Genomic DNA, 27,790 nt, shown 5'->3' with positions numbered 1-27,790 from the left:
TGATTTTTGGATACCTTCGTCTTAAACCTTAATCTTTGTTCAGCTATCATTTCCTATATTTTCATCGTATGATTCATAAGTTTAATTCCACGATAGTTATTATAATTTTAAATATATCATTTATTTTTGTAAATAGGTATTAAAGTGTGTTTCCTCCATTCATCTAACATTTTTTTTTTTATAATTGTATTAAATAAATCAATTAACCATATAATTCCGTTATCACCTAAGCATTTCCAAACTTCAATTGGGATGTAATCTGGTCCCATATCTTTCTCATTTTTCATCTTTTTTAGTGCAAAATTAACTTTGTTAACTCTAATTTTGTGAATAAATATTATATTTTTAGTTTTTTCCTCATTTTTTACAATTCTAAGTTTAAGTTTTCTATTTGGTTTTCATTAAATAATTTACTAAAGTAACTTTGACATCTTTCTTTAATGTCTTCGTATCCTCATTTTGTATACATTTTACATTTCCTATGTTCTTACTCTTTATTTCTCTAGTTTTAATAAGTTTAAATACATCTCTTTCCCCTTCTTTTATATCTAATCTATTATACAAACTATTAAATGATCTGTATTTAGTTTCACTAACGATCCTTTTTACATATTTTCTTGCCTTCTTATACATTTCAAAGTTATCTCTATTTCTATATTTTTGTCGCTTTTTATACCAAATTCTTTTTATTTTTACGACTTTTTGTACATTTCTATTCCACCACAAACTTTTTTTGTTATTTGAGAATCTTTCCCTTGATTCAGCTAAAATATCTTTTGCTATCTTTTTAATAAAGCTAGTTAATCTGCTCCAAAGAGTGCTTGTATCTATTTCATCCTCTGCAGTCCAATCCCCATATTTGATAATTTTTTTAAAAAATTTATTATATTTTCTCCTTTTAGTTTCACCACCTATTTCTCTTACACGGTTTATTTTGTCATTTTTCTTCCTTTTTTAAATTAATAATTATGTTAACTATTATTTTTAATTAATATTTAATTTTTTTATTAATTAAAAAATAACATAATATTATTTTTTGATTAAAAATAATCTTGTTCTTAGTTTATATTTATAACATATGATTATCATATTAAATTATATTAAAATAAAATTATTAATTAAATAAGAATTTTTAATTTTTAATATTATTTCAAATTAAGATGGTTTTGGTTCTTCATTCCATAATTGAATTATATTTCATTAATAATTAATATATTATAATACATTATAAAATAGTATATGATATCTTCTAATGTATTTTTAAAATTATACAATAGCCACTAAAACAAATAATTTATATAGTGGTTTGCAAGTCATCCAATTATAGATGATGGACATGCATTATTAGGTATGTGTATTATATCTTTATTATGATAATAGAATAATAATTAAAACGGAAAAAGACACTAACCTCCCATGAGATTTGACAAAAAAAAAATGACTTTTTCTGAAATTTCAAAAATTTCAGGAACCTACATTGAGATTTCAAAAATCTCAAAGACCTCCCTTGAGGTTAAAAAAAAAAAAATCCTCCCCTTATATTTTACTAAAAAAAAAAAAAAAATTTTAGGAGAGGTGTGTGTCTTTTTGACACAACTTAGGGGAGGGGGTTTGTGACATTTTTGAAACCTTAGAGGAGGTTTGTGTCATTTTTTATAAGCCTCACGGGAGGTACTTGTGAAACCTCAGGGGATGTCTTTATCATTTTTACCAAATCTTGAGGGAGATGAGTGTATTTTGCCCTAATTAAAATAAATGGCAACAAAAATTTGACCTAAAGAAAAATAAGCGATAATTTGCAAAGTAACATAAATATTTTTTTGAATTTTAAATGTATTACAATAGTAATTTAAAGTATTAAAAATGCATATGAATCAATAAAATATATCCAAGCGTATCGTTTCACCGAAAAAAATTGAAAATTCTAAAAAAGATACTCTTTTAATAGGAAAAAAATGCAACTGATTAAAAGGGATATGAATAGCTAGCTGGGAAATTGTAAAAAACTAAGAAAACAGGATCGAAAAAGGTTCCACCGAGATTTGAACTCGGGTTACTGGATTCAGAGTCCAATGTCCTGACCACTAGACCATGGAACCAATTTTGATTGTTGAGACCATTGCAAAGTATATTAAAGAGTAAATATAACCATAATAGGAAATAATATTAATTAATTAAGAAATTCTTATACCATCTCGTTCAAAAATTATATACAGCTCACTATATATATAGGAGAAGCAGAAAGATTTTCAAATTTGGCATTTAAAAGTTCATTCTATTGTTTTATAGCTTTACAAAAATTCAACGTTCATTTAGTCAAGGTAAATAAATTTTATTTTTCATTTTTTATTTTTAGCAGAATTATTTAGGAATAAAATACTATATTTGATTATTTTTACATTTAAAACACTTATATAAAAAGAAAAAAAATAATAAGTTTTGATACGGTTTACGCTGTGAAAAATAAATTTATTTTTTTTATTTTTAAGTTCTCAAATAATTAAAAAAAAAATACTTACCTTTTAAAATTTTAAAATTTTCACAAAAAGTTGAAATACATCTTTTTATTGTTCCTTAGATTTCTGATTTCTTATATAATTTTTGAAAAATTAAAAAATAGATGTCTTTTTGTTGTAATCTAAAAAAGAGAAATGATATTGTTTTGTACAACTAGCATTAAAACCTTTCTAATACAAATTTTAAAATATTAAAAAATAAATATGGGTCTTTTATAATTTTTTTTAAAAAAAATAAAAAAATAAAAAATATTTTTCACAACTAAACATGCCTTAAAATTACTTATAAAACTCGTTCAAAATTTCTAATTCCTTATTCTCTTTGAGAATATTAAATTTGGGCACCCACTAAATAAGTGTTTCAATACCTTCAAAATATAACAAAAGACAATACAAATATTAGATTAAAATAAATTCACACAATTAGACTATACAGCTCACTCATTTAGGACATCCAAAAATTCAATTGGCCGCACTTTGTCATTTTCTTGTTATGTAGATTTATGGTCCGTTTGGAACTTAAAAAAGACAAGGAAAAGAAAAGAAAAATAAGAAAGATTTCACTTTTTATGCTTGGTTATGAAGAAAAGTAAGAAAATAAAAAACATATCAAATCAATGAGTAAAATTTTAATTTTATACATCTTTAACATTTGATTTTTTTTTTAATTTTAATCATATTAGAACAGTTTTTTTTAAATGGTATTTGATATAGAGAGAAAATATAGTGAATAAATTCCTTTCTTATTTTTTTTTTTTAATTTTTTCAAGTAAAATCCTTGATCCAAACTGACCATTAATGTCTAATTACAACTTTAATGGTTGCTTTCTTTGTGTAGAAAATTATAAATTCATTATGAATTACTTCTTTACTGCTTTCCTTTCAAATTCAGTCTTTCGTTTTTCCATCTTTGCAAAGTGAAATGGGTGTAACAAATGTATATTTTCACACGCGCGCGCGCGCGCGCATACACACACACACACACACACACACACATATATATATATATATATATATAAATCTTTTTTTTTTGTAATCTAAATTAAAAATTAAATTAAATCTATGTAATTTGGTGGGTGTCATCTAATATAAGAACTCCACATACTTTTAGGAGTCATTTATCTTTATTTTGATTCTATACATTTTTTAAAAGAAAATGAAAACATGTATCTTTATGTATTTGTCAAAAAAATGAAGACAATACATTTTTTATTAATAAATTATTCCTACTATAAATTTGGAAGGTTGAATTGACTCATCACATTTATTTTTAATATATTAGATGACAATTCTACCTTGGCATTTATTTTTCAATTTTTGAATTTGCAAGTGAAATAACCAAAAAAAGAAATAGGAAAAAAAATTCACCACTTTAGTGAGTGAAAAAAATGGAGCACCTATTATATTGTTTCAAAGCCAACATGTCTTTAAGGTTAAATTGTTTGTCACAAACTTCCTTACTAAAAATGAAAGTAGCAATAATAAAACAACGTTTACTATGTAAGAAAGTTTTTTTTTAAAACATCTCTAAGCAATGCTCACTATAGATAGAACAGTAGTCTCTGCCAGTTGCTCCAATTTGTTCCATTGTGTACTGCTGCATTTCAGGTCATTACTTATTAGTGCTCATCCGCCAAAAAATGCACAAAAAAGAGAGATCATCAAAGTAGAGACAAAATATTTTGATGCCTTAAGACCTAAAAGAAGTGCAAAATAAGACCAACTAGTAGGAAAAAAGACACCACACACAATCAGTGAGTACACTTTGGTAATGATCTGCTCATGCTTCTGCCCTGGATGCATGCAGCTACCACAAGCTTTCTAGTAACCGGCACTACCAAAAACGAAAGTGAGCTATGTATGTCAAAAAGAGGCCCTTCCTCTGATTCAATTGCAGTACATGTGGGTTCATATCGGTGTCCCCCATCTCTCTTTCTTTCTTTCTGAACTGATCCCTGGTGACGCATTTGACTGTACCTCCAGCACATATTTTCTTAATCTCTCCATTAGAAGTGTTTGATGTTTAAAAGAAGCATATTCTGCACGCTTTCGGAGTCAATAGTACCATTCTGTGCATTGACAAGGTCATGAAATATTTTGCAAGAGGCCAACAACTGATTGTAAGTAGCTTCCTATAGGATTTTCCCTTCAGAAAGTAGCTGTCAACAAAAGAAAATTCATCTTTACCATTTGGTTTGAATATAATCAATGGCAATGCCTGACAAATTTTTGCAGCTCCGAAATTCTATTGGGTGTCTGAGGAAGTTGTTGCCCAGGTAATGGAAGCATGAAACCACAGGCATTAACATTACAAATAAAATAGGATGATGTTTGTTGACATGAATCTGAAAGGATTGTGCTTGAAAATGCGGAGGAAATTCGTATCAGCATACTTTCCTTGTGGAAGGCTCGACCCCACTGCGCATGACATAGGCCACAAATGCATCGTTTCTGGGTTACTTTGGAGCTGCTTATAGAAACGAGAAACTTCCGGTGATTTGGTTTGACAAGCCAATGCCGTGGAGTAGCAGATATATTTTTCAGGTTTGGGAGACTGTTTTGGTCGGTATATTTCAACAAGTGCAGGAATTAAGACAACCTCTACATTATTGTTACAACATATACCGTTCTTCCTTCTTCACAAGGCTAATCTTCAATTTCTTCTTAGCACAGATTTTCCTTCCCTATTTAATACTTTGCCTGTGATTCTTAGGCTCAGACGGGCAATTTATTATTAATAATGAAAACTAGGCATTTATATATACTGCATCCATCGAATTACAATTCATTCCTAATTAGCTCATGCAACTAAGAATGTTATAGGTTTCACTATCAAATGGTGTAAACCTGAGATAAGTTGGGTTAAGTTGAATGTGAATGGAAGCCGTAGAGGTAACCCAAGTAATTGTAATGGTGGAGGCATGATAAGAGATGAAAGAAAATTATTTAAACCAGTTTTTTCCTCATTACTGGATTATGGAACCAATTTTATGGCTGAATTGAAAGTAATTATTATAGGAATTAATATGTGCAAAGATCTCAGATTTGATCAAAATTTTTCTTTCAAGCTGTTCAAAATCCTTTATGGAGATCAGCAATGGACAAGGAAATTCAGGCTTGAACAGAATCAAATTTGGGAACTTACCACATTACCTCCTAGAAAAACTCCCATTGGGTGTAAGTGGGTATATAAGATTAAACTGAATTCTGATGGAATAGTGAAAAGGTACAAGGCTAGACTTGTGGCTAAGGGGTATACACAACAGGAAGGCATTGATTTTCTTGAAACATTTTCTCCAGTTGCTAAGACAATAACTGTTCGAGTACTTCTTGCTTTAGCAGCTACCAGGTGTTGGCCTCTTCACCAATTAGATATAAACAATGCTTTTTTACATGGGGATTTGTATGAAAAAGTATATATGTCATTGCCTCCTGGTTTTCACAGTAAAGGGCGGGGGGGGGGGGGGGGGCTTCAATTGCTTCTTTTTCTTCACAATCGTCTAATGCTGTTGTCTGCAAGTTGCTTAAATCTCTTTATGGTCTGAGACAAGCTTTAAGACAATGGTATACGAAATTGTCATCTGTTATTCAGCAACTTGGTTTTGTTCAATTGACTGCTGATAATTCTCTTTTTGTTCATGCCAAAGGTTCCTTATTCACAGCTTTGTTGGTTTATGTGAATGACATGATCATAACAAGAAATGATCCCATTTGTGTAGAAAATTTAAAGTCAGTTCTGGATGCTAAATTTGGATTTAAAGATCTTGGATCACTTAAGTTCTTCTTAGGACTTGAAATTGCTAGAGGAAAAAAGGGAATAAGCTTAAATCAAAGAAAGTTTGCTTTAGACATTTTAAAGGAAACAGGTATGATGGGTTGTAAACTTGCTAAGTCTCCAACGGAACAACAATTAAAATTGTCAAAGGACAATGGTGAACTTCTATCAGATTCAGGCAAGTATAGAAGGCTCATAGGAAAATTGATGTATTTAACACTCAGCAGACCAGATATTACATATGCTGTGATCAGGTTAAGTCAGTTTTTGGCCAAACCGAGAGTTCCTCATATGCAAGTTGCAACAAGAATTCTGCAATACATCAAGGGGACATGTGGACAAAGAATTTTACTTCCTAGTGGTTCAGATTTACAGTTGAAGGCATATTGTGATGCTTATTGGTCTGGATGTCCAGATACAAGGAAGTCTCTTACTGGATATTGTGTTTTTCTTGGAGATGCTTTGATTTCTTGGAGATCAAAGATGCAATCAATGGTATCAAGATCTTCAGCTGAAGCTGAATATAGATCTTTGGCAAGCACTACCTGTGAAATTACTTGGATTTTATTTTACTAAGAGATTACAAGTTAAGCATGAAAAATCAATTTTACTTTACTGTGACAACCAAGCAGCATTGCATATAGCTGCAAATCCAGTATTCCATGAACGATCAAAACATATAGAAGCAGATTGTCATATTGTTAGAAACAAAGCTCTAGATGGTACAATCAAAACTTTTCATATTGCATCTAAAAATCAGTTGGCTGACATTTTTACTAAGGCACTTGGCGTAAACAACCATATTAGAATGATCAAGAAGCTGGGATTGATTAAAATCTTTGCTCATCAAGTTGAATATCCGAATTGTACTTTGGATGATCAAGTAGCAAGAGCTTTGCTCTTGAGGGGGGGTGTTAAACTTAACGAGTTAATCACTAATGCTGATAATACTGGAAATGCTTGGGTGTTAAGCTCAGTGAAAGGAAAATCAATGATTCAAGAACAGAGCATGGAAGATAAAGATCTGCTGTCTGTGATATAATTTTTTATAACCATTGGTAATGTTAGTAAAATATTTGTAACAGTTTTTTTTTTAACAGAAATTGTTTTCTTTTTGAGTTTCTTTCGTTAGCCAGCACTTGTATATAAACTGGCTGGGCATATGTAATATACAATTCCTTTTGTAACTTTATTTTGATAATCTGAAAGAATATTCAATTTCTTTTATAAGTAGAGATTGCCTGTGACTCAATTTTGTTGGTTCAATGGATTAATTCTAAGAAGTATTCGGCTTGGAAGTTATAGGAATTGTGGGAAAAGCTTGTGTTAGCATTGAGAGACATGCATTACATAGTGGAACATGTTTATAGGGAGGCGAATCAAAGTGCGGATTTCTTTGTCAAGCAGGGTGAATTTGGTATATCTCGATCATATAGTTGTCAAGATGAACTTCCACAACAAGTTAAGGGAATGATTCAATTGGATTTGTTAGGATTTCCTTCTTTGCGCTTGTGATGCTTTATGCGGTATTTGTGAAGGTTGCAGTAGTTGGTTAATTCCTTGAGAACTTTCGAAATTTTGTTTTTTTTTCACTTATAATTGTTTAGTTCTTATTTACTTGTTTGGTTGTTGGTAATTGGTTTTGAATAAGTTGGTTAAGTCAATTTTAGATTCTTGGGGTTTAATTTTGTTTTCCCCTAGTCTCAAGGCGGTATTCTTCCGTCATAAGTGAGAAGTTTTCTAATAAAAATAGGAGGTGTCGTCATCTTTTTCTAAAAAAAAAAAATTCATGGCAAGTAAAAGAAAAATTAAGATTTGGATTGACAACAGACCGAAACCAATCAAATGCAGAAAGAAAATCAACTTGGTGGGTCTCAAGCAAAACAATCTTCCTAAAGCCCGCTTCCATTCAATATTCTTGTGCAGCACCTTCGTTGGTTTCTGCCCAGAGTGAATAAAATATCTGCATAAGACAAGTGAAAGTTTTGTATGTTGATATATTTAAGAGGCTTGTAGCAGCCTGTGCATCAAGAGCACCAAATGAATCATCCAAGATAAAAATGTCTCCATCCTGGTACAGTGCTGAGTGATTTGAAGATGCTACTTCGGCCACTGCTCAGATTTACACCTCTTTCCCCTATTTGGGCAAAACCATCACAAGGAAACATTTCAAGGTCCTTTACCAAGGCACACCTTTTCAAGCACTTCACTGTATATATGATGATCCATGGTAACCCAAACAGAACATTTTCTTGTATACTTACTGTTTGGATCCATGAAGTCGATGTTAGGAATTGCTAGTGTGGAGCCGTCGGCAGCCGCACCAGCCCAGCCGCCGACTTTGACATTGAAGAATGGCGGCCACCTGCTCTACAGACTTTGCTGAAATTGCAAGCTACCGTCTTTGAATTTAACTCCCCCTTGTTGTATATATAGTTGTGTGCGTGGAGAGCTTCGTATGTGTAATGAGTTGTGTGTGCAGTAGAGAGTTGTGAGAGGTGTGCAGTGTGTGAGAGTGCTGTGCTGTGTGCAGACAGCAGTGAGTTGTGGTGAGTAGAGTAGTGAGGCTCCTCTGTATTTTTCTCTCAGTTTATAGTGCAGTGGTGTGCTCCCGTGGACGTAGGTCAGTTTGGACCGAACCACGTAAATCCGGTGTTCCTTGTGGATGTGCATAATTTTTCTTCGTGTGTGATTGTTGCTCCAGGTATAATCCCCCCCCCCCCAACAATTAGTATCAGAGCTTTGGTCGGAGTAAAATCGCCAGATCGAGAAAAATTCTGAATTTTAAGCCCCTGTCCAGTAGCTCAAAATTTCATTTTGAGGCTACCATCGAACTCCTCTCGCCGAGACGAAGCCAACGGCAGTAACCGGAGCTCAAACAGAGCTCAGACGCGCCTACACGCGCCGTCAACGTCCAAATGACGTTCCCACGCGCACACACACGCCTTCACGCGCCGGTAGAGCTTCGGCGGATCACTCCACGCGCGGCCATGCGCCGGCAATCAACCGGTGACTAGCGGAAGGTTGAAGACGCTGACGTCAGCGTCCACATCAGCGCCGCGTCAGCCAGATCCCGCCACATTAGCGCGCCACGCCAGCGCTATGTCAGCCGGCCAGTCAGCGCCACGTAAGCGCCTAGTCAGCAGCGCATCAGTGCCACGTCAGCCTTGGGTCCCACACCACGTCAGCAGTGGACCCCATAGTAGGCCCACAGTGCCACATCATCAGTAGGTCCCACAGTGCCACGTCAGCAGTGGACCCTACAGTGCCACGTCAGCAGTGGGTCCCACAGTGCCATGTCAGCAGTGGACCCATGTGCCACGTCAGTAGGGTTGACCATTTTGACCAGGTTTGACCAAAAGTTTGACTTGGCTTTTCGAAGCCATTTCGGGTCCGTTTTTCGAGCGACTTAAGTCATTTCTACAGTTTTCGACCGTTCCGGATCCAACTGTATTGTCTGATTGAGCTAATTCCATCTCTAGATCAGTGAATCGAGATGTCGAACCAGAAAAGCTCTCATATCGAGATGTTTGACAACACGTACTTCGGTTTCTGGAAAATGCAGATCGAGGATTTCTTGTTTGGTAAGGAGTTACACTTACCACTGATGGAGAAGTCAGAATCCATGAAGGAGAGCGAGTGGGAGTTGCTTGACCGAAAAGCCCTCGGAGTTGTGAGGATGACGTTGGCAAAGTCTATTGCCTTTAACATCAAGCACTTGACAACCACCAAGTCCCTTATGGATGCGCTATCGAACATGTATGAGCAGCCATTAGCCGCAAACAAGGTACATCTCATGAAAAGACTGTTTACAATGAGCATGTCTGCAGGTGAGAGTTTCAGCAGACATTTGAATAATTTCAACGAGTTGTCGGATCAACTCGCCTCGGTCGGGATTACCTTTGACAGTGAGATCTGTGCCCTATTAATTCTCAGTCAGCTGCCTGAGAGTTGGAAAGGTATTGTAACTGCGATCAGTAGCTCTGCAGGAAAATCGAAACTGAAATACAACGAGGTTATTAGCATGATTTTGACAGAGGAGATCAGAATGCAGTCGAACAATGACTCCACTTCAAGTTCAGCTTTGAATATGGAAAGTCGAGGAAAGGGAAGCGGGCATGGACGATCTAACAATCGTGGAAGATCCAAGACAAGGAGGTCCAAATCCAAAGATTCCAGAGGTACTTAGGACACAGGTTCTCAGAGTAGAAAAGTTATTGAGTGCTGGAACTGTGGAAAGACTGGTCATTACAAGAACCAGTGCAGGAGTCAGAAGAAAGATACGAGGGCAAAGACAGAAGCAAATATTGCTTCCGAGAACGATGATTTGTTGATCTGCTCTTTGGAGAGCAAAAAGGCGTCTTGGGTGTTAGACTCTGGAGCTTCATTCCATGCCACTTGCAGCAGAGATTGCCTGGAGGAGTACACACTAGGTGATTTCAGTAAGGTGTACCTTGGCAATGATCAACCTTGTGACATTGCTGGTAAAGGGACAGTGAAGATCAAAATGAACGGGTCAGTATGGAAGCTGAAGGATGTCAGACATATTCTAGACCTGAGGAAGAATTTGATCTTAGTCGGTCAATTGGCAGATGAAGGTTATAACACATCTTTCATTGGTGATGAATGGAAGATTTCGAAGGGTGCATTCACAATTGCTCGAGGTAAGAAAAGTGGCACTCTTTCTGTAACTCCTGATACATGTATGTCTATTACAGTTGCTACAGGAAATGATGATAGCAACCTATGGCATCAACGACTCGGACACCTGAGTGAGAAGGGACTCAGGGTGATGCACTCAAAGGGTAAGTTGAGTGATTTACAGTCAGTGAAGATCGACACATGTGAGGGTTGCATATTTGGAAAACAGAAGAGAGTCAGTTTCCAGACATACCTCAGTACCCCGAAGAAGGAGAGACTTGAGCTAGTCCATTCAGATGTATGGGGACCAACAACTATTTTGTCTATAAGAGGAAAGCATTACTTCGTCACGTTTATCGATGATCATTCATGGAAGGTATGGGTTTACTTCCTGAAGTATAAGTCTGATGTTTTTTATGCTTTTAAAAATTGGAAAGCGATGGTAGAAAACGAAACTGGTTTGAAAATCAAAAGGCTGAGAACTGATAACGGTGGAGAGTATGTTGACACCGAGTTCAAGAAATTCTGCTATGAGCATGCTATCAGAATGGAAAGGACTGTGCCAGGTACGCCTCAACACAACGGCGTAGCCGAGCGGATGAACAGAACGTTGACAGCAAAAGCCAGAAGCATGCGTATGCAGTCAGGCTTGCCAAAGATGTTTTGGGCACATGCAGTCAACACAGCAGCTTATTTGATTAATAGAAGTCCTTCAGTACCATTGGACTATTGCCTACCAGAAGAAGTTTGGAGTAACAAAGAGGTAAGACTTTCACATTTGAAAGTTTTTGGTTGTGTTGCATATGTACATATCAATGATCATGTCAGGGATAAGCTGGATCCGAAATCCCGGAAATGCACTTTCATCGGTTATGGTGGAGATGAATTAGGATACCGCATTTGGGATGATGAAAACAAAAAGGTGATCAGAAGAAGAGATGTGATTTTTGATGAAAAGGTGATGTACAAAGATAGGCACACAGCTGAATCCACCGAACCAGTTCAGAGAGAATCAACCTGTGTAGATATGGATGATGTCCCAAAGTGTGTTGGGACACAACAACAAAATGCCGAGAATCCTCAAGTGGAGGAACCAGTGGAGCAAATAGTCGCATCACCGTCTCCTACTCCAGCTACGGAGATTAGGAGATCTACTCGGCCCCATGTACCAAACAGAAGGTATATAGATTATTTACTTCTTACAGATGGAGGAGAGCCCGAATGCTATGATGAAGCATGTCAGGCAGGAGATGCGAGCAAGTGGGAGCTTGCGATAAAGGATGAGATGAAGTCCCTCACCTCCAACAGAACGTAGGAACTAGCTGAGTTACCCAAAGGTAAGAAGGCCCTTCACAACAAGTGGGTGTACAGAATCAAAGAGGAGCATGACGGCTCCAAGAGATACAAGGTTCGGTTAGTAGTTAAAGGCTTCGAGCAGAAGGAAGGAATTGACTACACCGACATTTTTGCACCAGTTGTGAAGTTGACAACCATAAGATCTGTTATGAGTATTGTTGCCTAAGAGGGTTTACATCTTGAGCAGTTAGATGTGAAGACGGCATTTCTTCACGGTGATCTTGATGAGGAAATCTACATGCATCAACCAGAAGGATTCTCAGAGAAAGGTAAAAAGAATTTGGTGTGCAGGTTAAAGAAGAGCTTGTACGGTCTCAAACAAGCTCTTAGACAATGGTACCGAAAATTTGACGGCTTTATGCAGAAGAATGATTTTCTAAAGTGTAATGCCGACCACTGTTGCTACTTCAAGAGGTATCGATATAGCTATATCATTCTGTTGTTATATGTGGATGACATGTTGATCGCAGGACCAGATATAGAAGAGATCAGGAAATTGAAGCAGCAATTGTCAATGGAATTTGACATGAAAGACTTAGGCTCAGCGAAGCAGATACTTGGGATGCGAATCTCTAGAGATAAGTGACAGAGAACATTGCAACTATCTCAGTCGGAGTACATTGGCCGTGTTCTACAGAGGTTTAACATGAGCAACGCCAAAGTAGTAAATACACCTTTGGCAGGACACTTTCGCCTCTCCAAGGATCAGGTTCCCTAGACGGATGAAGAGAAGGACTTCATGGCTAAGGTACCTTACGCCTCAGCCATTGGAAGTCTCATGTACACTATGGTTTGTACCAGACCGGACATTGGCCAAGTAGTGGGAGCAGTCAGTAGATTCATGTCTAATCCAGGAAAGACTCATTGGGAAGCAGTGAAGTGGATCTTCAGGTACCTCAGAGGCACTATTGATAAGTGCTTATGTTTCGGCAAAGGAGATTTGAAAGTCAAAGGGTATGTAGATGCCGATTTTGCAGGTGAAATTGATCACCGTAGGAGCACCACCGGATACGTGTTCATTGTTGGCACAACAGCTGTTAGTTGGATGTCGCAGATACAAAAGATTGTTGCCCTATCCACTACAGAAGTTGAGTATGTAGCAGTGACAGAAGCCAGCAAAGAGATGATTTGGCTTCAAGGTTTTTTGACAGAGCTTGGGTTAAAGCAGGAGAGGAATGTTTTGTACAGCGACAGTCAGAGTGTGATACATCTGGCAAAGAACTCTGCATTTCATTCCAGAACCAAACATATCGGATTGCGTTATCACTTCATCAGATCTCTATTAGAGCATGGAGTACTGACACTTGAAAAGATTCAAGGCAGGAGAAATCCAGCTGACATGTTGACAAAGGTGGTAGCACAACTTCAGTTGGTCTTCATGCTTGAAGACAGACATGAGCACATTATTCGTCTATACACTGGTTGAGATGCTGCCTCCGTCTCTAAGTGGGAGATTGTTAGGAATTGCTGGTGTGGAGCCGTCGGCAGCCGCACCAGCCCAGCCGCCGACTTTGACGTTGAAGAATGGCGGCCACCTGCTCTGCAGACTTTGCTGAAATTGCAAGCCACCGTCTTTGAATTTAACTCCCCCTTGTTGTATATATAGCTGTGTGCGTGGAGAGCTTCGTTTGTGTAATGAGTTGTGTGTGCAGCAGAGAGTTGTGAGAGGTGTGTAGTGTGTGAGAGTGCTGTGCTGTGTGCAGACAGCAGTGAGTTGTGGTGAGTAAAGCAGTGAGGCTCCTCTGTATTTTTCTCCCAGTTTATAGTGCAGTGGTGTGCTCCCGTGGATGTAGGTCAGTTTGGACCGAACCACGTAAATCCGGTGTTCCTTGTGGATGTGCATAATTTTTCTTCGTGTGTGATTGTTGCTCCAGGTATAATCCCCCCCCCCCCAACAGTCGACTGTCGGAGTGACATAAGCAATCCTTCCAAATACATGAACTGGAATGAGGAAGACAAAAACACATACTTGCTATGTTTAGCAGGAACCAGTAATATGCAGTAGCCCAGTCAAGTCGAAGTAAGATAGGGGGGCGCGCGCGCGGGGCTGGGGGTGGTGTGGGGGGCGGGTGGGTAGTGTATGCGGACAAGAGGAATTAGAAAAGGAGAAAGTAAAAATCAAATTCAAGGTTGACTAGGGATTCTAGTGGCTTGCTATGACAAATATGTAACAAGAACTCGCAGAGGTTTTGATGCATGGAAGCTCTCCAAGAAAAGCTATAGAAGTATTCATTTACCTGAGCCAACCTCTCTAGGAATAGCGACATTTTCATCAGGCTTAACATCCAAATATATGTTTCCCAGTATGGGCCACAACAATCAGCATCCCACAATAGATCAGCCGGCCTGATATTGATAAAATGATCCCCTTCCCCGTCAAGGTTTGCCTAACATGTCAGTTGCGCATCTCAGATTCTCAGGGGCTTCAAGGAACCTAATAACACTATTTAATGAGTAATGAAACCACTGCCTCAATGAAAACCTGAATAATAACATTGGGAACCAATCTAATAGGCTTTTGAATAATATGTAAAATTGCCAAGCTGACGGCTGCAAAAACACAACTAGCAGTAATAGAAATTCCAACTCCCAAGGTAGTTGCAAGAGTAACAATTGATACTAAAATTGGAGCTGTCCGAAACAGAACAATATAGTACTCATTTTGTTGTTGAGGATTGTATTCCTCTTTTCTTAGCTTTTCCAAAATATTCTTGAATTGTGTCTCCCAGGCATGCAACTTTAAAACCTTCATACTAACAAGAGACTCTGATGCGGCCTTCAGCCTATTCTTTGCCATGTGTCACACTCCGACTATTTTCACACCATTGTGAAGGGCCGTGCGGCGCTAGCTAAAGCACTCTTGCTTAACTAGCCAGTTTATCGTTTACCAACATTCATCCACAAAGCACTTTCATTAACATTCATTAAGATAGCAGCGGAAACAATAATCAATTCATGAAAGCCGTGGCAAACAAGCAGTAAACATTGAAGCAAACTTAATTCATTAACAAATCCTCCGTTGACATGTTGTACTTAGCGAGAGAGGCAAGTAGGCTAAGCACGTTGACAATTGCTAGTGAGTTTTACAATGATTGATGAACACTCACCCTCCCCTAAAGAGCTTTCTGAGCTATTCTCACTCTGGCACTAGGAAACATCAAAGTGACCAAGGAGTCATACTGCTTTATTTGGCTTACAATGAAATAAATACTGGAAAATAACCCTACACTAGTATTTACATGACGGAAACCCATCCCAAACACACGAGACAAGCGGTCACAGGCAAGCATATGCCCTGAACAAGCTTAGCTCGTGACATTCTCCCCCACTTATGCAGTTGACGTCCTTGTAGACTTTGACGCAAGGTACACTTCGACTTCGTCTACGAACGGTTGCATGTCTTCCGCAGAAACCCAGCTAATTTCTTCGTCACCAAGGCATTTCCACTTCACTAAGAATTCCTACCGCTTCTTCCTTGAGGATGTGAACTCTCTGTCTGCAAGGATTTCTTCAACTTCACGTCTGTCAGGTTGCACTGTACTCACTTCTGCTCTGGCTGACTGATTTATGCTTAGATCGTTGGTGTTGGCGTTGTACTGCTTGAGGTAGCTGATGTGAAACACGGGATGCACTTTCATCCAAGTCGGAGGGTTGATTTTGTAGGAGACCTTCCCGACTTTGGCCAAGATGGGGACTGGTCCTTCATATTTGTGAAGTAGTCTATCTCGTCCTCGTAATGACCTGACCTATTTAGGATTGAGTTTAACAAGCACCAAGTCACCTACGTTGAAGTGCTGTAGTCTTCTCCCCTGATCTGCCCACTTCTTCATCCGCTTAGTAGCTTTCTCAAGGTAGGCTCGAGCAATCTTAGCATTCCATTTCCATTCTTTGGTAAAGACGTACGCCCTGGGACTCTTTCCTCTGTACGGCTCATCCACTGTGTGAGGTAACAGCGGTTGCTGGCTTGTAACAAGCTCAAAAGGACTCTTGTTGGTTGTGGAGCACTTTTGGGCGTTGAAACAGAACTAAGCCACATCAAGTAGTTGCACTTAATTCTTCTGGTTGGCGTTGACAAAGTGGCGCAAGTACTCTTCAAGTAACCCATTGAATCTCTCTGTCTATCCATCTGTCTGCGGGTGATAACTCGAAGAGATTTCTAGTTGTGAACCGAGAATTCTGAAAAGTTATGTCCAAAAGTTGCCGATGAATCTTGAGTCTTGGTCACTAACAATGTCGTGGGGAACACCCAAATATTTCACAATGTTCTTAAAAAACAACTGTGCTGTCTCCTCTGCCGAATAGTACTTCGGTGTGGCTATGAATGTACCATACTTCGAAAACCTGTCTATAATAACAAGTATAGACCCCGCGTCTCCCACTTTAGGCAGGTTGGTGGCGAAGTCCAATGAGACACTTTCTCACGGTTTGGACGGTACTGGTAGGGGCTCTAACAACCCAGTAGTTTTCCTCCGCTCAACCTTGTCTTGTTGGCAAGTGAGACAAGTTCGGGTATAATCAACCACATCATTAAGCATGTGCGGCCAATAATACCCCTGCTTCAGTAAGGCCAAAGTACGCTGCCATTCAGGATGTCCGGCCCACATGGTATCATGACATTCCTTCAGCAATGTCTTCCTCAGATCACCTGCTCGTGGCAAAAAGAGCCGATTACCATGGGTTATCAGCAATCCATCTTCCATCCAAAACTGTCATGCCTTCCCTTCTTCGGTAAGTTTCATTAAGTTCTGCGCAACTGGGTCTTTCGCTATAAGTTCTCTTTGATGCACTCCCGCATCATTGTGGTAACAGTACTTGAAGTCAGATGTGTTACCATTTGTAAGGCCGCCAGTTTGGCCTTTCTACTTAGTGCATCCGTGACTTGGTTCAATCGCCCCACCTTGTGCTCAAATGAGAAATCAAATTCTGCCAAGAATTCTTGCCATTGGCCCTGCTTGGGTGTCAACTTTGGTTGTGTGAAGAAATGGCTAACACCTGAATTATCTGTTTTCACCGCAAACCTTGCCCCAAGTAAATAATGCCTCCACACACGAAGACAATGTATCACTGCTAGCATCTCCTTCTCTTGAGCTGTGTACTTTCGCTCCGCTTCACTAAGCTTACGACTTTCATACGCAACAGGGTGCCCCTCCTGTACCAAGACTCCTCCAAGGGCAAAGTCTGATACATCTGTCTGTACCTCGATTCATGACATCCGGAAGAGTCAGAACCGGATCTCTCATCATGGCATCCTTCAAGTCATCAAAGGCTCCCTGGCACTCCTCTGTCCAGTTCCACCCATGACCCTTCTTTAGTAGTTCTGTCATAGGGGCCGTTCTCCATGAATACCCCTCTACGAACTTCCTGTAGTAGTTAGCAAGGTCAAGAAAGGAACGCAACTTTTTCACTGTTGTTAGGATCTTCCATTCTTGAATTGCCCTTACCTTCTCCATAACCATTTTGATATGACCTTGGTCAATCATATAACCAAGGAATTTGATGCTCTTCTGAGCGAAAGAACACTTCTCTTTCTTCACATATAGACTGTTCCCCTTCAGCCTATCGAACACCTTCCGCAGATGCTCTTTATGTTCCTCCAGAGTGGAACTGTAGACAACAATATCATCCAGGTACACCACGACAAACTTGTCAAGGTACTCACGGAAAACCTAGTTCATCAAGGTACATAATGTTGCAGGCACATTCGTCAACCCGAACGGCATCACCAAGAATTCATATGCCCTATACCGTGTCACACAAGTAGTCTTCAGCTCATCCCCATCAACAATTCTCACCTGATAGTAGCCTGACCTCAAGTCAAGTTCAGTGAAGTACTTGGTGTGACTCAACTGATCCAATAAATCAGCAATCAAAGGAATAGGATACTTGTTGCGCACTATCACCTTGTTGAGCGCGCGGTAGTCTACACACATCCGCAGGCTCCCATCATGTTTCTTCTAAAACAGCACCGGTGCTCCAAATGGTGCTTTGGAAGGGCGAACATATCCCACTTCCAATAATTCATCAAGTTGCTTCCTCAATTCTGCTAACTCTGGAGGCGCCATCTGATATGACCCTTTTGCAGGTGGTTTCACTCCTAGAAACAACTCGATCTCATGCTCCACACCCCATAGTAGAGGTAACTCGTGAGGCAACTTATCCGGCATCACCTCCTTGTACTCATCCAACACCGCTTGGATGGTTGTAGGCACCAGCTCTTTGTCTACTTCTTCATTTACCACCACCATGGCTAGATATGTCCGCTCTCCCTTTCTCAAACCTTTCTTGAGTTGCATGGCTGAAAGGAACTTCCCATTGCCTCCTTTCGTTGCAATAGCTTGCATCATGCACGGGTGATCTCCCATCAGACATAGGGAACCAGCCGAAGGCATCAGCACTGCCTTCGTTCCCCTTACGAACTCCATTCCCAAGATGACTGGAAAGTCATCCAATGGCACTGCTGTGAAATTCACATGACCTTCCCACTGCCCAAGCTTCACAATAACTTGCTTGGCTACTCCCAGAGTAGGCTGGGCTACAGAATTAACTGCTTTCATGCGTCTTATATCCTTCTCTAAGGATAAGTTGAGTCTCTAAGCTTCTGGTTGCGAAACAAAGTTATGGGTAGCCCCGGTATCCACCATAGTGCGGGTGCTCTTCCCATTGATTCTCAAGTCCACAAACATTAGCCCTTTGGCTCGTGTAACCTTTGGGGCTTTCGTTTGCTTTTCCAATGCGCTCACCTGCCGCATTGCACCCATCCTCGGGGTCTCATCTTCTTCCCCATCGTCTTCCACTGCCTGTTCGGCAATGGAAGCCTGTAAAGCATTAAGTGATGCCTTGTGAGGGCACTCAAAAACTCTATGAGGACCTCGACACAAGAAACACTCAAGTTACCCTTTCCCTTGGGTGTGTTGAACCCTCGAGACAACGAAACTTCCTTTGAGGTTGATGCTTTATAGTCAGCTCCCCCACTCTTAGGTTTGCCTTTCTTGAAAGACTTTCCATTGTTTCCATCTCCGCCAGATCCTTTGGACGAAGTGCTATTCTTCCCAGCGTAGTCAGTCAAGCGTTCTGCAGCAGCTTGTGCGGTAGACAAGTCTTGAACTCTTTGTCTATGAAGTTCAGTCCTTGCCCACGGTTTCATCCCTTCAAGAAAATAGAACAACTTGTCCTTCTCCGACATATCCCGAATATCCAACATCAAAGCAGAAAATTGTTTCACGTATTCCCTGATTGACCCCGTATGCTTGAGATCTCTCAGTTTTCTCCTTGCATTATACTCAACGTTTTCAGGAAAGAATTGGGCCTTGAGCTCTCTCTTTAAGTCTGCCCAATTCTCAATTACACAGTTTACATTTTCAATGTCATTATATTTAGCACGCCACCATAGTTTGGCGTCACCAACCAAGTACATGGTTGCAGTATCCACTTTCATCTGTTCTAAGGTCATCCTCACAGCGCGAAAATACTGTTCCATATCAAATAAGAAGTTCTCTAACTCCTTAGCATCACGGGCACCCCCATACGTCCTGGGTTCAGGTACCTTGGTCTTACTAACTTCTGGAGTGTTGGAGTTCCCCATAGCAAGAACCATTAGATTCACCTTTGCATCCAGATCAACCATCCGGGCCTGCAAAGTTTCCACAGTGTGGTGAAAGTCCTCTGACATTTCACTTGTCAAATTTGCTTGATGTTGTTGTGATCCCATCACTTCATCAACAAGTCCCCTCAGTTGGGCCATCTCGTTGGCCATATTGTTGGTTGTCTCTTCAACCTATGCTTCTAGTGCACTAAGTCTTTCAACATTGTTTGGTGCATTGGTCAACTACCAAAGCTTCCAAAATCCCACAACGAAGGTAACTGAATTCTCGTAGCAACTGAGCCTTGTCTCTGATACCAAATGTCACGGTCCGACTATTTTCACACCGTTGTGAAGGGCCTTGCGGGGCTAGCTAAAGCACTCTTACTTAACTAGCCTACCTGCCTCCCTCGCTAAGTACAACATGTCAACGGAGGATTTGTTAATGAATTACGTTTGCTTCAATGTTTACTACTTGTTTGCCACGGTTTTCATGAATTGATTATTGTTTCCGCTGCTATCTAAATGAATGTTAATGAAAGTGCTTCATAAATGAATGTTGATAAACCATAGGCTGGCTAGTTAAGCAAGAGTGTTTTAGCTAGCGCCGCACGGCCCTTCACAACGGTGTAAAAATAGTTGGACCGTGACACCACGCCATGAACACCAATCAATATTTATGTTTGAGCTTTGGCCAGTGAAAAATTTCCAATTACAGACAATATCATGAAAACCAGAGCTGCAATGGTTACAAGCTTGGAGCTATAGTAGATAATGATCCATGCAACAAAAATCAGAAGGGTTGTTGACCATGTCTAGTGAAACCAATATGGAAACCCAGCTATTCAGGTTGGCGTCTACAGTTAAGTAGTTCACTATATGACCTGCAGAATGTGTTGTTGCTGCATTTGACAGTCTTAAGTTCTGATAAATAGCTGCACGGAGTGAAGACCTTACTCACAGCCCAACACTATCTCCCCAGTATTGATTCATTGCATTTCAAAAGGAAGAGTCCTCCATCCAGGGCATAAACTTCATGCAAAAAAAACTTCCTTCCCTTCAACAACCTCAATGAAAGCCTTGAGAAACAGAGGACCCAGAGAGATGTTCACTACCTTGACAAGTGCAAAGAAATCATTACAGAATATAGCTTTCCAGTAGCAATGCAAAATAGTCTTTTAGGGGGTTTAGATGATCTTTTCTGTTTTAGTTCATTTGATTGCCTCCAGAACATGGAGTAACGGTTTTGGGTTCGGTTGGCCAGCCGGAACAATGGCAAATCGTTCTATCCAAGAGTCAATTCTGTTTTCCTTCTTCACAGTCCGTTTGGGTCAAGGATTTCACTTGGGACAAGGAAAGGAAATGAAAGGAAAATAAGGAGGAAACTCATTTTCCATTATATTTTTCTTCTACATTAGATTCTATTAAAAATGAAAGTTTGTTTTTATATGATTAAAAATTAGGAAAAACTAAATATTAATGATGTGTAAAATAAAAAAAATTTGTTCATGAATTTGATATATTTTTTATTTTCTTTCTTACTTTACTCGATAACCAAACATAAAAATGTAGATTCCTTGATATTTTTCTTTCCTTTCCCTAATATTTTTCAAGTTCCAAACAGAGAGTAAGGGATTTAATGATCAAATTGCAGTCATACTAAGCAGTTCCGCACTGACAAAAGGAGTCAGTTATACAACCTTTGGCATCCATTTTCAGCATTAGCACTGGTTTTCCCCCCTTGCAGAGGTCCATAATGATCATCATTTCGTATGTCTAAATTGTATCTTTGTCCCTGAAAAACAAAGATAAGCAATAGAATTGCACCTTGAAAATATAGTAAATCTAGAAAGGTCTTCAGCGACATCGCTTTGTCCACCATAGCTTCCCACAAGGAAGCACTGCGAAAAATTCTGGCAATCAGGAAGGCGAGCATACCTTCGTTCTGGTCGAATGCGGTGGTGGTTGCCTTCTGATGCTCACAGTAAATATAAGCAACAACATGTGAAACTCAGAACCCCAAGACCAAGTAGACTAATCCCAAACCACCGTTAAAACTGGGTGAGGCTATTCCCAACAGTGGAAACATTTGGTAATGTAGGGAAATTTGCATATTTTCAAAGAATGATCTGCGAATTAAGAAAAAGGATAAAATTAAAAGGAGAAGAATATCAAGTGAAATGACCAAGGCATAGTAGATACAGGAATAATAAAGAACAATAGCTCCCATAAACAAAACTGAATTTCATTACAACTTGGTTTGAGCTGCCTAAGTTTCTACAAAATGCATTACACAACACCACCTCCATCATATTCTTTGTTTTCTTTTCATTCAAATCTGCAATGGTTTGCAAGGAGTAAACTCTTAGTTAAATGTAAGCAAAATTAAACTGTTCTACAAATATATAAAGCATTAATTCATGATGGGGGAAGGAAGAGTGGCCTGGGTGCCCCTTAGTTTTTTTTTTTTTTTTCCCCTTTTATTTTCTTTTGCCCCTTAGAGAATTGTTTTGGTTGTACTATTTTTTTTGGATAACTATGTAATGGAGGGAAATTCACCGCTTCTTTGTGCTAGGATGATCTGTGGCATTGATGAAGGTCATGGGATAAAAACAATACGTAAAATTCTTTGCTTTCACAGGTCCTGGGATTCTCTAGGCAGTGGATATGCAGGTGCTTGGTTTCTGCAGAAAGGGAAGTTCTGTAGCTTAGTTCTGCTATCAAGCTCAAGTTCTGTGCTTCTTAGAGGGAAAAATGCTCAATTTCCATGCTTTACCTTTTGTCCTCTTTGTTCCATGGACTCTGCAGGTTTGGTTGTTCTCTGTATTGGGTTGTATATAATTTGTTCTTTTCGTGTTGTTTGTCCTGTTTTTGGTTTGCAGTCTGGTTCTAAGTGTTTCTGAAAAATGTAGAGTAGGCTGCTTGATGCTTCTAGCATTTGGCTTACTATCTCATATCTTCTTCCTGTTTTAAGAATTTATTCCTTCCCCAAAAAAAAAAAAAAAAGAAAAATGAATTTGAAGGCCATCTGATGTAGAATTAATCAAATTATAGTTTAGAAAAGGCGTTTGTTAATAGAATAAGATCTAATAAGGGTCATAACTCATGATGAATCTCCATTAAATAAAACTACTTCCACACACAAAAACAACAGTAACAATACGGTTAGCATAGGAGTAAACACACCAACTGCTTCCTAGCATTTACCAAATTCTTGAGTAGTTCTGCAAATTGCAAAGTTGAAAATCCTGGAGAGCAGCATCCACCAGTGTTTGGCTCTTCAGTTCTGCTGAGTTGGTTTGTGTGTGTGTTGTTTATGTGTCTATATATAAAGAACAATTTAAATCATTTATGTTTTAGAAGACATACAAAACATTCATAAAAAGAATTAAATTCAACTAAAACTACATAAAATTCTTACATAATAACAGAACTTAATTATTTTTTTCATAGGAACTCCCTATTTTCTTTTGTTCCATCAGAGGCTCATTAGGCCTGGGCCACACAACGGGAGGTAGTGCCATTCTATTGAGGAAGGGAGGCATGGAGGTGACAGCCAAATACCAATAGGCCAGGATATTCTTTTCTCGCATTCAAATAATCAATGATCAAGAATGACAAGTGATTGGCCATCAACAACAAAGGTGAGTTGGAAACAAACATTAATTTGTCAATAACATCCAGACTCAACATATGTTCAACTAAAATGAAATACATCATCTTTCCTTCAATGATAGCAAGCAATGGGCTAAAGTAGGGTGTCATAGTCCCACATCGGATGTGTACTAGGGAGATCTTAGGCTTAGGTTTAGACCCCAACTATGTGAGGCGCCTTTTATAGGATAAACCCGTGAGACTAGTGGACCAAAGCGGACAATACTTCACCGGAGTTGGGCTCAAAACCATTACATTTGGTATCAGAGCTACCCTAGAGGTACTATCATGTGGGTGAATCCTACACAAAGGTGCAAGCCACTCTAACGAGGGCGTCAGAGATCGGACGGGAGACCCCGTCATGGTCCTACATCGGATATGTACTAGAGAGATCTTGGGCTTATAAGGATGGTTTAAACTCTAACTATATGAGACGCCTTTTATAGGACAAACCCGTGAGACTAGTGGACCAAGGCGGACAATGTCTCACCGAAGTTGGGCCGAGGACCGGTACATAGGGCTCATTTCCCATGAGAAACTAAAAGGGAAAAAATGAAAGACACCCATTACATTTTGATTAGCACTTCCCTCCCCTCCCCTCCAATAACAACAAAAAGCAACAGTAACCACGCATTATGGGTTCACAGTCATACGAAATCGTTTCTCAAATCGGATTTATGACCACAAGAAATCATTCCTTCTTGGAAAAGTGGAAATATGCCTAGTACCATAAATGTTTACCTGGCGAAACTCATGGAACAAAAGATATGCTAATGGAAAACATAAATGTGGTGTTCAAATCAGAACAGTTTCTTATCTCCTTTACTGCAACAGAAAGAAAACATTTGCAAATATTACAGCCAGCATTGATAAAATGGCATGCACCACTTATTGACAGCAAAGAACTGCAAGGCTAAACAATAATTGCCATGCCTGAGCAGGAAATTCCCAAAGAGAAACATCAACAAAACCTGATGAGCTAAAACAGACATTTGAGAGAGCAACCAAAAAAGTTCAATTAAGAGCAGCAACACCAGAATTGCTCTTTTGAGCAAGTTTTGTCCACTCAGTATGAAATGAACCCGGGCCATCAATCCTCTCATAAGTGTGTGCCCCAAACAAATCCCTTTGAGCCTGGATAAGGTTGGCAGGCAGTCTTGCTCGCCTATACGTATCGAAGTAATTAAGACTAGCACACATTCCTGGCGTGCTAATGCCATTTGAAACTGCCAAACCCACAACTCTCCTCCATGCAGCTTGCCTCTGAACCATTTCCCTTGCAAACTCTGGATCAACAATCAAACTTGCCAAATTTGGGTTGCGCAGGTATGCCCTCTTGATTCGATCCAAGAACACGGCTCTTATAATGCACCCACCTTTCCAAATCCTCGCCAACTCCCCCAAATTCAAATTCCACTCCTTCTCCACACTCTTTGCCCTCAACAAGTTCATCCCTTGAGCATAGCTACATATCTTTGATGCGTACAAGGCCTGCCTCACATCATCAATTAACCTCTTCTTATCAATCCCACTTCTCACTGCTCCAACATCCTCCCTCATTCCAGCCTCCTTTAAAGCCTCAGCCGCAGCTTCCCTTTCCTCCTTCAACCCACTCAAGTACCTGCAATCCAGTGAAGATGCAATTGTAGGCGCAGCCACTGACAACTCCGCCGCCTGCTGAACCGTCCACTTCCCAGTCCCTTTCATCCCCGTTTTATCCAAAATCTTATCCACCAAATCCCCATTTCCATGCTCATCCTTTACCTTAAATATATTGGCAGTGATCTCAACCAAGAAGCTTTCAAGTTCCCCTCTGTTCCACTCGTCAAAAATATCTGCAAGTTCGGCGTTCGACAACCCTCCAGCAGTCTTCAACACATCATAAGCCTCAGCTATCAACTGCATATCGCCATATTCAATGCCGTTATGAACCATCTTCACGAAATTACCCGAACCCCCTTCGCCGATGTAGGTAACGCAAGGGCCGTCCTCGACTTGTGCGGCGACCTTCTTGACGACATCCTCGATGTTCAAATAGGCCTCGTAAGATCCTCCGGGCATCAACGACGGCCCATGGCGCGCGCCATCCTCGCCGCCAGAGACGCCCATGCCGAGATAGAGAAGGCCCTTCTCGGCGACCTGGCGAATGCGGCGTTCAGTGTTCTCGTACCACTCGTTACCGCCGTCGATGATGCAGTCACCGGGCTCCATGTGATCGGACAAGGCGGCGATGGTCTGGTCGACCGGCGAGCCGGCCTTGACGAGGATGATGACCGATCTGGGGCGACGGATGGACAAGACAAATTCGCGAGGGGAGTAGTGGCCGGAGAGGGGAAGTTGGCCCTCGGCCACGGCGCGATCTAGGGTTTCGTCGACCTTGGAGGCGGTGCGATTGTAGACGGAGATGGGAAAACCCTTCTCGGCGATGTTTAGGGCTAGGTTTTGGCCCATCACGGCGAGGCCTGCGAGGCCTATCCGCGACAGAGCAGGGGATGTTGCCTCCATCAGAGAGAGAGAGAGAGAGAGAGAGAGGGAGGTATGGTATGGGCGTAAAAATGAGGTTGCAGCTGCTGAATAGAGCTGTTAAATGAGAGACTGGCGGACTCGGAGAGCTGTTAAAAGAGAGAGTGGCGGACTCGTCGAGGGAGCGAAGGGACACTGACGGAGCCGCCAACAAGAGGGTGGGGGTGGTAGACAACGAGCTTACCAACCGAAGCGGAAGTGGCATTTGAAACGACGACGTTTGGAACCTGGCTTGAAAAGGCCCTTGTCGTTTTGTTTAAGCACGTACGAGGTGCATATGATTATTATTTTCTAAAGATAAACCGTATTATAAATTTTAAAGTTGTGTTAAATTAGTAATTACAATCTAATACATCATTTTTAGGGATAAAGCACAAAAATGACTAAAATATCAATGAAGATAAATTAAACCAATCATTCATTATTCATAAACCATCCAATAATGCAAAATTAATGCTACAATTTGACAATATAAAAAATAAAAATTTGTTAAATTAAAACCTAAAATATATATTTTTCAAATTCTTTTTTTTATTGGTAAATGATAAATTTTATTGATCAAAATGAATATATACAGAAGTTTTGGGCATACCTAAGAGGATGGAAGCTTAAGTCCCAATCAAAGAAACATCAAAATCCATTACACTTAACTTGTGCAAATTCTTAAATAGTGTTGTCGTCTAACAAGTCAATGGTAAGATAAGACGTAATCACCAAGTAATGTATTATGCCATAACATGTTGATGTCTCTAAAATCTTCTTTTGTAATGGCTATGTCTTCTCGTTGATGAAACTCTCAATAGTGAATATTGAATTGGGCGAGGCTAGGTCTAGATCCAAAATCAATATTCTAAATTATTTTTATATGACTAATTGGATGGAATCATAAGAGACCGGCAAGGTGGCTTGGGGTCTCTAAGGGTAATAATAAAACGTTTCTTTTGCGATTTCTTCTTAATTTTTCACATTATTATAAGAGGAAGAGAGAGCGTGTGATTTATGATGCCTCATAAATAAATTGCTTTTAAGAACAATAAATTTCAACTAACTAAGTTTTTCCTCATTTTTATTAAAATCAAAATTTTGAAAAAATAATTGAACCAATGGTAATCCAAGATCTTAAACAGCAACTAATAAAAAATTAGTAAAATATTTTAAAAATTCAAAATAATGAAAAATTTGGATTTGGGTACCGACGTCTATAGTATTATAGTATAAATATATACACATCCACTTACATAGTTATTAGATATTGACAATTGTTGCTGCTAAAGTTATATTCACCATTTGGGTTTTTATTGTTCCTAAATGGCTGAAAATTCCCTTGAAATTGAAATTGATTATTCTTTTGCTTATTATTATTGCCTTGGAATCAAGGAGGGCCTTGATTTTGATTCTGTCTAGGACAATTGGGAAACCTGGGTTAAAAGGATTTGTTCTGCTTCTTTTAGCCTCCAAGACGACAAACCATCATAGCAAAAATACCCTCATCGTGCAGTTGTAGGAGATGCACAGGTCGCTAACTTGAATTTGAATTTCACAAGACAATAGCTCAAAGGAAAAATCATCCAAACTCATTGATTGGTCACCAAAAACAACACCCATGGAGATTGAAAAAGATGAAAAAGAGGAATTCAAACTACTAAGAACGTGATGAATTAAATCATCATCCTCTACAGGTTGTCGGGCTATAGCTAGTTGATTTGCCCATGACTTTGCATCCTGAAGATATTGTAACGACCCCAA

At 39.3% G+C, this 27,790-nt stretch overlaps 1 protein-coding gene and 1 non-coding gene across 2 annotated transcripts; both read right to left on the bottom strand.

Moving 5' to 3' along the window:
- Nucleotides 1–2,027: 2,027 nt before the first annotated feature.
- Nucleotides 2,028–2,099, bottom strand: TRNAQ-CUG (transfer RNA glutamine (anticodon CUG)). The gene has a single exon. It is a non-coding gene; the product is annotated as a tRNA-Gln (tRNA).
- A 22,211-nt stretch (nt 2,100–24,310) lies between these two features.
- On the bottom strand, nt 24,311–26,250 carry LOC131158434 (6-phosphogluconate dehydrogenase, decarboxylating 1, chloroplastic). Its single transcript, XM_058113305.1, has one exon. The coding sequence runs from the start codon at nt 26,024–26,026 to the stop codon at nt 24,536–24,538; it is 1,491 nt and encodes a 496-aa protein (XP_057969288.1). The 5' UTR covers nt 26,027–26,250; the 3' UTR covers nt 24,311–24,535.
- Between the last annotated feature and the right edge of the window lie 1,540 nt (nt 26,251–27,790).

This window comes from Malania oleifera, chromosome 6 (genome assembly GCF_029873635.1).
Source record: "Malania oleifera isolate guangnan ecotype guangnan chromosome 6, ASM2987363v1, whole genome shotgun sequence".
Classification (NCBI taxonomy): domain Eukaryota; kingdom Viridiplantae; phylum Streptophyta; class Magnoliopsida; order Santalales; family Ximeniaceae; genus Malania; species Malania oleifera.
Note: the sequence above shows the minus strand (reverse complement) of the source record. Positions and strands in the feature narration are given on the sequence as shown.